Genomic DNA, 11,700 nt, shown 5'->3' with positions numbered 1-11,700 from the left:
TATATATTCCAAAAATAATTCATATAGAACTGCTAGGTATGTTGTTTTCTTTTAACTGCTGAGTATCCCATTCGCTTAATAATATAGCAACTTGTTTGTATTTTGACTTATTCACTCAAAAGGGTGTTGTCCTTTTTTTAAGCCATGATAGAAAAAGCTCTGAAATTTAATATACATAATTTCATCAAACATTGGATCAGTTTAAAAGGGAAAAAAAATTACAAAGGAGTTAAATTTTTCCCGTAAAAGGAGTAAAATGATAACCCAAAATTGCACGTCATGACAAAATAAAATGAATACAAAATGGAACTTGAACTTTTCCTTTTAACATTTTCCAACAGTATCTACCTGAAATGTTGTACTTATGAAGTTTCTATATTGACTATAATAATGTCTCCATCTTTAAAATTTCCATATTGTTTCGGGGTACTTGCGTTATCAAGTTGCTTCATAATCACTCAACATTAAGATAAACACCATGCGGTCACTACGGAACCAGATAAGATATTATCATTATTATTGGTTAGGTGAAAGTTCATGAGGACATTTTAAGGAGAGGGTCACTTGTCTCCAGCTTAACCTAATTGCCCTAAACATAGGTTTGAGAATGACGTTTGGCCCTATCTTTGTAAGAAAAAAGTTTGGTCATTTTCCTCTCGTGTGCACCAGCTCTGTTCCTCTCTCTCTCTCTCCCCACTTCACCAGCAGCCACCCATTCTCTCAATTTGAATAGCTAATATCTGTCATGACCAAAAAGTTTCTTTTCCCCTTTAGCAAATCTATTTATTCAAACAAATAATTTGGATTTAGGATAAGTTCCGAACTATTGTAACTATATAATTTGGTTATTTTACTTTTGTATACTTATACCTACACTGTTTTTACTATGGTAAGAATATTGCAATTTAAAAATTAATGTTCACAAATGAAAAATTTTAAGAAATTAACTAAGCTCGTCTTTAAAAAAAATCTATTTTTCCTTAACTCATTTTGTTTTACTTTTGTTTACTATTGCCTTTTAACATCAAATCTTTGATTATTTTGCAACATTTTTTTTTCACACATGTATAGTATGTTTACTCTTGAAATATTGTGTTTTAGGTGTTTTAAAAACAAATTTATTTAAATAAAAAATGATCATATTTTAAAGTTGGTAGACTTTCCCTGCGACTCAAAACCAAATAAAAGCATTTTGTAATCAGGGTAAGAAGAAGAAAATGATATTCATGCGTGCATGCATGCATTTATACGCCTACATATGATTTGAATGATTTTGATTCTAAATCAAATTAAATAAACTCTTCAATTTAACGATTGTTAACACACAATGCAGATCGTAACATGTTTCATATTAAATATTTTATATTCAAATTATTAAATATAGATGCACAGTCTTTTTTTTTTGCGGGTCAAAACACTAAGTAATTCAAATGATAATAATTAAAAAGTGCAAGTCAATTAAGAAGTGTGCACAATAACGTGAATTTGACCTTGTGACAAAAAAAAAGAAGAAAACTTACAGGGAAAGATATTTTGTCACTTCAAAGTCCAAAGACAACCTCATAAAATAAAGGTAATAGCCGGAATTCAAATTATGCTGTTTCGTTAATAAATTGAGAATTTCAAAGGAAAATAAACTGAAGCCATAAAAAAAGGGGTTCATATGCTTGGTACAGATCTAAGTATGATTCATATCCAGCACATATCATTAAAGTCTGAGGCTAAAGGGACCCATATTGTAATTGTGGAAAAGGGTACTAATATGAATGTAGTAGATGTCTCAATGCAGTGAGCTTTGGTCCTATGAACACACATTTGGATTGACTACACGCATTATACGGACATGGATAAAGATACTGAGAACTTTACATGAGTGTGTGAAACGACGTCAGATAAACGCCAAAAGTACAGTAACCAGCAACAACGTAGAACTTGGTCCACAATCTCTGCACTCTGCACCACTCTTCCACACGTTCGCCTAATCACTTTTCGCCACGTGGCACACTGGGACCCCCACGCTGCGTCCAACTTCAACAACTGCCGTCACTGTACAATATTATTAGTATTTTATGTTTTTTTTTTTTCTCAGCATCATCATTAAAGAAGAAAATTTTGACCCTTTTTTCCTTCCTTTCAATTTTTGTGTTCTATTTTTCTGGGGTGGCTTATTTATTGCTATCAGTATCATCACGATGATGGGGGCAAAAAAGTTGGAGTCTTTCTTGTAACTTCAACAAATAGACGGTAGCTTTAGCCTTACAAGTTCTTCCTTTGTTTAGTTTCCTTTTTGTTATTGTATTCGGGTTTAGTGCGTGTGTTTCTTTTCTTATCATTGTGTCTCTATGACAGAACTTTTGGGGTGTTGAGGGTGGTGAGGGATCTGAGGAAGAGGTTTTGATGATATGGGGGCGTGTGTTTCAACTCCACAAGGGTGTGTGGGAGGGAGGTTGAGCTCTTCCAAGAGGAAAACCAGGAAGAGGAGAAGAGGAGGACTCAGGAGAAGAGTTTCTTCTCGGTTGTCTAAAGAATCATTGGACAAGGGTGATGTGACAGGGTTACCTGATCGTTCCTTTGCCAACTCCGCTTTCCAAGGTTGATGTTTTATTGCAGTTTTTGTTTGGCCTTTTGGGTTGCATTTGTTTGAAGTGATTTTGGAGTTGAAGTTTGTGAATGAGACAGCTGAAACTGTTTGTTTGGTTTTGTTTTCTTATGGAATGCAATTTGTTGATGGGGAATTCTTTTAACGGATCTTTTTTTCTTCTTGTTGGAGTGAGTTTGCCAATTGGTTTGGTGCTTTTGGGGTAGTTGGAGACTTGCAGTTTTGGATTCTGGGAAATTTTGTAGGTGGAGTTGATGACTTTGCGTGTAATGGATTGGTTGTGTATGCTCTGAAATCTGAAGTAACAGTTGAACTGATGCTAAGCAATAGTTTAGGAGGATGGAGTGGGTGTTAATAGTTGGTGCAAATTATTGTCATTCACAACCGAAAGCATTGTCAATATTTTGTGTTATGCTATGTGAGCATCGTTAGGAAAGCTATTTTTATTTTCTACACGAAGGGAGGGGTTGAAATTCAACTTTTGTTCTAAGAATGAACATACTAAGACTTCTGGTGGAAAGGTGGTGTCAAAATTTGGAGTAATGTTAGTACTGATGTCTATGTGGGAGTGATTGAGAACAATTGTATATGGGGAGTGGTACACTTTTATATGCCTCTACCCATTTCAGCTTTGCTTTGTGGTTTGAGCAATGAGGACTTAGAAGTAGCACTTGGTTCCGGAATTATGGCCTTATTATCACAGACATGGAGGGAAGGGTTGCAGAATTAGTACTTATAAATGCTTGGGTTTTACCAGTTGAAACAGTTTAATTATAAATTTTGAAATAGGAACTTAATGTATATGTTAATTTCTATCATTATGAAATTCATTTCAGAACTGAGTCATCTTTATTGAAAAATAATTCAATTCAACTTTTCATTTCTCTGTCCCTGTGGATCTGTTCCTTATGCTGGCGATTGCTTTTTTTTTTTTTTTCCCTCTCAGACATTTTGATCAGCTTATTATATAACATTTGGTTTAACTACAGCTAGTGCATAAGACATTTCTCTGAAATCGTATTTGGCTATTGTACGGCTTTTAATATAGCTAATATGTTATCGGAATTTTAATTTGTGGCAACAGGAAGTATTGAAGAGGCATGGTTTGATTCGGTTGCAGTATTCGACTCTGACTGTGATGATGACTACCAGAGTGTTCCTGATGGTATGATTTTATTTTTTTAAAAAAATTTAGATATAGTTTGTTTACTACCCTATTTAATGAATTATTAAAAAATTATCATCAAATACAATTGATATATGCAGATGTTGTATCTTTGACTGGGATAGAAGGTGGATCCATAGCAAGTTTCCCAACCTCAAGAGATGCCAACCATGGAGTTTCAACTGATCAGGTGCAGAAACCGAAGGAGTTATCGGTAGGCTCTGCGGCTGCCAGAAGTTCAGATGTTCAATATTTTGGTGTGGATGCCATTGATTCTCAACGTAGAAGTGATGGAAATATAGTTGAAGTAAACGAGCCTGTGTTCCTTGATGATATTTCCTCAGTGGATGCAAACTCCAACAAGGATGACGGAGTTTTGGATAATTGTGGAATTCTTCCAAACAATTGTTTGCCGTGTCTTGCATCTACTGTTCCTTCTGTTGAAAAGAGAAGATCATCAAGTTCTAGTCCTCCTAATGCAAGGAAGAAAGCTCCTATGAAACTTCCCTTTAAATGGAAGGAAGGACATGGGAATTCTACTCTATGTGAGTTGAAATTCTTGAAACATCATTCTTTTGACTTGGGTTTTATTTTATATAAAATTATTGTCACCTTAAAAGGTTTATACTTTTATCTAAAAATGATTTAGTAAATTTCAGTTTTCCCGGAGAACGCATCTAGTGATGCAGTTATGAGCAAATATAATTGTTGCAGTTCTTATTCTGTCCCCTCTTTTTTTTTTTCTTTTTTTTTTCTGGTTTTCAGTTTCCTCGAAGACACTTCTACAAAGACCAATTGCAGGTTCTCAAGTACCCTTTTGTCCAATTGATAAGCAAATGCTTGATTGTTGGTCACAAATTGATCCAAGCACTTTCAAAGTTAGAGGAGTAAATTATTTCAAGTAAGATTAAGATTTGTCAGAGATTTGTTTAAAAATGGATCCTTGTCCAAATAAATGCATAAATAATATAAACTTTGAAATCAAAATTAGATGTTTTCCATACACATCGACAAAATAATTTTTGTCTGGGATTTTGTTCGTGGCAGGGACAAGAAGAAGGACTTTGCTCCCAACTATTCTGCATATTACCCATTTGGTGTAGATGTTTTCTTATCTCCACGAAAAGTGGACCATATAGCTCGGTTCGTGGAACTTCCCCTTATTAATTCCTCTGGGAAATTTCCACCCATACTTGTTGTAAATGTTCAGGTACTCCTCCTACCTTGCTGTAATTTAGTTATTCATTTTAGTCTTCTTGCCTACTAGTTTCTAATTCCAACATTGGTTTCTTATTTCATTCTAATCCCTTGCTATGTTTTTGCCTCTATCTAATTATGGAACATTCTCAACAGAAAAATTTATAAACATCTTGTTGCTTCATATTCTTATACTCCTCCCTTTGGTGATTTCAGATTCCACTCTACCCTGCCGCACTTTTTCAGGGCGAAACCGATGGTGAAGGAATGAGCTTTGTTTTGTACTTTAAACTTTCAGAAGGTTACTCCAAGGAACTTCCACAGCATTTTCAAGAAAGCATTAGAGTAAGATGGAGGCTTCGCGTGTCAATTTAGTGCTTAATATTTACTGATACGCCCTGCTAAAATTTCTGCCATCTCAATTTTTTCTTGGTTACTATGATTAGTTGTTTCATGTCCATAAAATAAAAGATTCATAGATATTTACCATAGCCAAATATACCCTGATAGTACCTCTAGTTTTATGATCTCCTATTGATTTCCTATATTGTTGCCTTTTTTGTCTGTTAATTTGAGGAAAGCTCTTATCACTTCTTGTTACTGGCCTTCTATATGTAGCTGATGAAATAACTTCTGTCTATGTCTTTCTACAGAGGTTGATGGATGATGAAGTTGAAAAGGTAAAGGGTTTTCCTTTAGATACAATTGTACCCTTCCGCGAAAGGTTGAAAATATTGGGCCGTGTCGTAAATCTGGAAGATCTTCACTTGAGTGCAGCAGAAAAAAAGCTTATGCAGGCCTACAATGAGAAACCTGTTCTTTCCCGTCCCCAACATGAGTTTTACACAGTATGTCTCGTCCACTGATTGTAATGATTTCTTTCAATAAGCGTGTCATTAGATGAGAAACTAATTCTTGAATGATCTTGAAGAATTAGAAAGTCTTAAAAATTTGAACTTGAGCCTAATTCAACTCCAAAAGTTAGCTTGACGAGAATTGATTTAGCCTTTATAAGGAATGAGTAAGCCTAACTGATTTTACAAAGATTACCTATGCAACTGCTTCTACGAAGCTTATATTTCCAATTACTCACCCCATTATTTTATTTGATACCCTCCTGAAGCTGATTATGAAAATATCTCTCTATTATCTTTATATTCTCCATATAATGTACCAATTGATGTTACCAGTCTATTTTGTTTTTCAGTGAAATCTGAATGTGAAGTTTTATACATGCATACGGGTTTTACTTTTCTTTAATGATAAATGGTCCTGTCTGTCCACATTCATATCATTCTGTGATTAATTATGGCAGTTAGTGCCGCATGATATTTCTTGAATGTTAAGAATTAATCTGGCAGTTAATTCTGAATGGACCATCTAACCAAGATAAACAAAAACGTGTATGGTGAAATTAAGACTTTGAAAAAGTGATAGGTAAAATTCAAATTTTCCTGTGGGCTCCTTTTCCTTCTTGGTGTGTTTGTTTGCATCTTTATAGATTGTTTGTGTCATATGTTTGGCCCGCATTGCACAGTGGTGTCATTTCACTATAAAGGACAAGGGACATCCACATGCACTACTTTACTTCCTTATACTAGCCACTATCACAATGATTTATCCATTTTATTTATTTATTTTTTCAGGGAGAAAATTACTTTGAGATTGATTTGGATATGCATAGATTTAGTTATATCTCAAGAAAGGGGTTTGAAGCTTTCTTGGACAGATTGAAGGTTTGCAGTCTAGATGTTGGCCTCACAATTCAGGCAAGTTATTTCTCTTATGCCAAAAGTAAATGTATTTTCTCTTATGCCCTTATTGATTATCATAAAATATTCATATCATGTAACAGGGGAACAAACCAGAGGAGCTGCCAGAGCATGTGTTATGTTGTATTAGATTAAACGGCATTGACTACACGAATTACCAACAACTGGGGCTAACTCAGGACCCCCTCTAATATAATAACAAAAGCATTTGCAATCTTACAATTTATGATTAATAATGGTTATTTCTAGAAGGGTGTCTATGGGAGTCCTCAACACATTTTTCAATACATTTTTCACTCTTGGATCAAAGGAGGGTTGAATAGCCCTATAATAGAAACATGGACCTACCTACGCCTACTTAAATTATGGACAAGTAGGGTCCATATTCACAAACGCAGTTACTACTCATTTAAACAAAAATTTATTGTACCAAAGAAACAAAGATGAACAAACATAAATTTGATCGCGTGGGTTCTTTATGAGGGTGATTCCTCATTGTACAACTAACCCAAGTGAAAAATGTACCACTGTTGAACGTGTGCATAGTGATTGAAAGCAACTCATGGAATCTCCACTTCACATAGGAAATGTTTATGGATTTGGCTTCAATAATTTGAAGTGTGTCAGAGATATATATACCCGTCAATTCAAAATTTTAAAAGTAATTTTATAGTTTACGATACATTTATATTAATTGGCTTTATAATTCGAGTCTTGCTAATTAGTTAAAGAATTAATAAAAAGTATATTGATAATATATATATATATATATATATATATATTACTTTTAATTACTTAATTGATGTTTTTAAAACACTAATTAGTATTTGTCTTACAAAAAACAAATACAGTTTTGCACTTTCTTCCTTTAAAGTAAGGCTTCATTTTAAATGATTCGATTAGTATTTATTACCAAGGATATTTTAAATGAGTGCAGTGAATTCTGAATTGAGGATTTTTTTTCTTTTAAAATAAAATTTTATGATATTTACAGTAAGTATGTAAGCGACTCAAGTCAACTACTGAACCCAGTCCACCCAATCTGATCCAAAGAAAAAGTAGATAAAAATAATATATTATTATTGTTGTAATTAGTGTAAAGTTTTACTGTAACATTTTGAGATATACACTTGTTTGTTTGTTTAAAGGTTTTAAATCAAATTTTGGATTCATTAGCTTATTTATAGGTACCTTTAGTGATCTATTTAAAAGATTCTATTATTTTCACAAAAAATAAATTTTATTATAAAATAAGCTTTCAAATAGATTTTTGAATTAGGTCTATATTTAAAAAAATATTACTTTTTCTATATAAAAGATTCTTGATTAAGTATATAGGTCAAATTTAAATCCCAATTTTTAAATAACATTTTAAATATATATTTTTTAAATGCGGATACATATTGACTCAATGTTCAATTCAAATTAATTAGAATTTGATTGGGACACCCACAAATTTTCAAACCCAAACCAACCTAAATCGAGCAATTTTAATTTTAACTGGTCCAGACACATTTCCCTTTAACGTGACCTCCAGATTTAACCCAATCCAATTACAATCCTAATTTATTGCTAGTTTTATCTTTACGAAACATCTCTGCCTTTTATGTTTACGCGAATTAATTGAAGATTGTTTATGAGTTGCTTAGTTGACTGAAAAATAAAAGGGAACAAAAATGCCATTTTTTTTTTAAGTTTGATGATTCAAGATTGTCTTAAACTTATTAGAAAGCTTGGGATACTTTTAATTATATACCTTCTATTTACCTGCATAAGGAAATTCCAATATTTGTCACAAGTTTCTATTTCTAGAGGGATACATCGTGAAAGTTCAGGGTTACCAGAGATTCTCTATTTTCTAGTGAAATAAAACAAGTTCAACCCTTGCTTTGTGGTTTTACACACACAATAAATAAATAAATAAATAAAAATTCAATGATATGTAGCCAAAATAGACTTGTCCTGAGTGAAACTACAATTCAATTGAATCCTTAGGCTTTCGTTCATATCTTACAATCCTCAAAGTTTACATGGACCAAGAGGCTTCCCACACAACCCTTTATTCCCAGAATAAGAACTTCCAGGAAAGTCAATTAGAGGCTTTCCTTCTGGAATTTCCCCTTCAAGTACATTATCTGATAAATCCAATTCCTTCAGCTTTCTCAACTTGAGAAATGCATTGGGTATATTACCACTGAAGTGGTTTTTTTGTAGCTTCAGTTTCTCCAACAAGGTCAATTTTGCCAGCACTTCTGGCAAGTTGGAGTCTAATTCATTGAAGCTTAAGTCCAAACTGTGAATGGAATTCAGTCTCCCAAGGGAACTTGGCAATGTACCCTTCAGAAGGTTATGAGATAAATTCAGGTACTGAATATTAAACTGCCCTCCGACACCAATTGCCTCAACTCCACTTGAGAAGTTATTATCAGAAAGATCAATGTATGTTAATGATCCCCCAGAAGTACCTTGTTCAATGTCAAATGCTCCAGTTATGGATCCTGTTAACTTGTTTGAGTGAAGATCAAGAACGCTCAGATCATGCAAGTTTGCAACAGAATCAGGTATGTGTGAATCAAGTGAATTTCTTGAGAGGTTTAACAAGTAGAGCTGACTGAAGGATCCTATCCATGATGGTATGGTTCCACTGAGAAGGTTCATTGATAAGTCCAGTTCCTGTATTGGACTATCCGTTGTTTGCAAAATGTTTGGCACTTGGCCTTGGATTGCACAGCCTGCAAGGTAAATTCGGGAAAGTGATGATAGATTTGATAGCCATGTTGGGATGGCTGAGAGGTTCAGAGGGTTGAAAGAAAGATCAAGAGTTTGAAGATTTTGAAGGGAAGACATCTCTTGAGGTAATGGCCCTTCAATTAAATTATTGGAAATGTTCAACATAATGAGCTGAGAAAGTTGGCCTATTGATTTTGGTATTTGGCTAGAAAAAGAGTTGTCACTGAGGTAAAGCTCTGTCAAAGAAAGCAAATTGCCCAAACTAGAAGGCAATGCTCCTTCAAGTTTGTTGTTTGATAATGAGACTCTTTGAAGAGAAACCAGGTAGCCAAAACTGGGAGGTATGTTTCCATTTAGATGGTTATTGTGGAGTCTTAAGAAGCCTAGAGAAGCCATTTCACCAGATCTTGAGGGAAATGGGATGGTTCCCTCAAGATAATTGGTGTCCATATACAAAACTGAAATGGCAGTTAAATTGGTTAGTGAAGAAGGAATGTTCCCACTTAGCATATTGCTTGAAAGATCAAGCTTTTCCAGAGTCTGCATCTGACCAATGCTATTGGGTATATGATCAGTAAGAGCATTGTCATGAATATCCAATTCTACCAGATTTGTCAAATTCCCAAGTGAGAGTGGTATTGTACCTGAAATTTGGTTTGAGTAAAGCAGCAAACTTTTGAGGTTTTTTAAGCTTCCAAGGCTAGAAGGGATCGACCCTGATAACCTATTTTCATGCAGTGCCAGTTCCTGGAGGTTTGGTAACTCACCTATGCTTTCTGGTACTGGGCCAGTTAAATTGTTGCCATAAAGGTAGAGTTTTTTGAGCTTTGGCAGTTGCAAACCAATTGTTTGTGGAATTGTTCCACTGAGGCCAACTAAACCTCCAAGATCAAGGATTTCAAGAGAGGTGACGAGTGTTATGGAGGGAGAAAGCTGCCCCACCATCTGAGTTTGAAACAAATCTTTATCAATGAACCCTGGAAGGTGGATCTGTGTCACTTTAGTGGTTGCATTTTCACAGACAATACCTTCCCAGTCACAGCAACTGTTACCAACCCACTTAGCCAAACGACCAGATGTATCCATCTGAATTCCATTCTTGAAGCCCATCAAACCTTCCAAGTCATATGAATTGCATGCTTCTGTAGTTTTCCTTATGTCTCCTCCAAATGCTATCACTGTCAGCAGTGCTACTATATGTAGAAGCTGATAATCCATGTTGCTCTACTTAATGGAAGTGGCTCTTATCTTATGCAATGGTTTCTTGCAACTGAAAAGGCTCTTAAGAATGTTGGCTTGGACTTCACTTTGACAAATAGTCCACTCTTCACGAGACGGAGATACAAACAAATAGTATTGCTTTCAAAATCTAGCCTTTTTCTTTTGGCCACTTTTCCCATTCATATTTCAAAGCTGGAAAGCATGTTTGTCTGAATCATCATGTCCTTAATAGTACCGAGTGATAGATTCCAAAGACTGGCCCATTTGATTATCTGGATAAGCGCCAGAATTCTCGTACCCGTACACTATTTTGGATTAAACTAAAACTTTACCCCTCTATGTGCTTAGGAAATATAGGTGTTCTCTATTACAAAGTTGCAACTATTATGTAGCAGTTGGAAATCAAACTTCTCTGTTTGAAGAATGAGAAATGGCCAAGCACATGGTAAGGATTAATCTTGTAAAGTCCGGTGGTTGTGCACTTTTGGAAGTTTCTCTTTTGGGAGTTTGTCAAATTCCATGTTCTCATACGACTTTTTCTTTATAACTTTCATTGGGGAGACATAAGGAGATACTAAAGTTAATGTAATTTTTATGCACTCCAAGGACTAATCTCAGTTCATAATTTGAAATTCCAAGCGGCATCTTAAATTTCTGTGAGCCTTCTTTACTCCACCACTGCACATTTCATTATTTTTATGCTTATTACTATTCCAATCTCGAGTACCAATAGTCTATCAATAAACAATGTTACCCGAAAAGCAATAGCTTTACCAAAAGAATCACAAATCCACCCTGTACGAGACTCTTAGTAAATATCAGATCCTCAATTTGGATAGCTTTTCTTTTAAAAGTAAAAAAATTAACTCAAATTTAGTGCTTCTTTTCGAGACATCTGTTACAACAGCAATTTTTAAAGGGAAAATTACTGCGAAGCATCAAAACCACCAAGCACTTACCATGTCCTGGAATTTTCGTAAGCATGGCTACTTGAGTTCCATTGCCGTTTAGTTTCT

The 11,700-nt window shown here is 34.6% G+C and overlaps 2 protein-coding genes across 3 annotated transcripts; one reads left to right on the top strand and one right to left on the bottom strand.

Annotated features, from left to right (window-relative positions):
* Nucleotides 1-2,076: 2,076 nt before the first annotated feature.
* LOC113869019 lies at nt 2,077-7,313 on the top strand. 2 transcript variants are annotated; one of them, XM_027505106.1, is made up of 10 exons: nt 2,077-2,244; nt 2,350-2,592; nt 3,684-3,764; nt 3,866-4,309; nt 4,530-4,665; nt 4,812-4,974; nt 5,178-5,306; nt 5,615-5,809; nt 6,608-6,730; nt 6,817-7,313. In XM_027505106.1, exons 2-10 carry the CDS (start codon nt 2,403-2,405, stop codon nt 6,922-6,924), a joined length of 1,569 nt encoding a protein of 522 aa, XP_027360907.1. In that variant the 5' UTR covers nt 2,077-2,244; nt 2,350-2,402; the 3' UTR covers nt 6,925-7,313. The 2 variants fall into 2 exon arrangements, with proteins under 2 accessions (XP_027360907.1, XP_027360906.1); XM_027505105.1 differs by having other exon boundaries at nt 2,077-2,592; nt 6,817-7,271.
* A 1,422-nt stretch (nt 7,314-8,735) lies between these two features.
* LOC113869917 (probable leucine-rich repeat receptor-like protein kinase At1g35710) lies at nt 8,736-10,681 on the bottom strand. Its single transcript, XM_027506443.1, has one exon. It carries the CDS (start codon nt 10,679-10,681, stop codon nt 8,753-8,755), a length of 1,929 nt encoding a protein of 642 aa, XP_027362244.1. The 3' UTR covers nt 8,736-8,752.
* Between the last annotated feature and the right edge of the window lie 1,019 nt (nt 10,682-11,700).

This window comes from Abrus precatorius, unplaced genomic scaffold (genome assembly GCF_003935025.1).
Source record: "Abrus precatorius isolate BTA unplaced genomic scaffold, Abrus_2018 Scaffold6, whole genome shotgun sequence".
Taxonomy (NCBI): domain Eukaryota; kingdom Viridiplantae; phylum Streptophyta; class Magnoliopsida; order Fabales; family Fabaceae; genus Abrus; species Abrus precatorius.
This window is presented reverse-complemented; position numbering and strand designations above follow the sequence as displayed.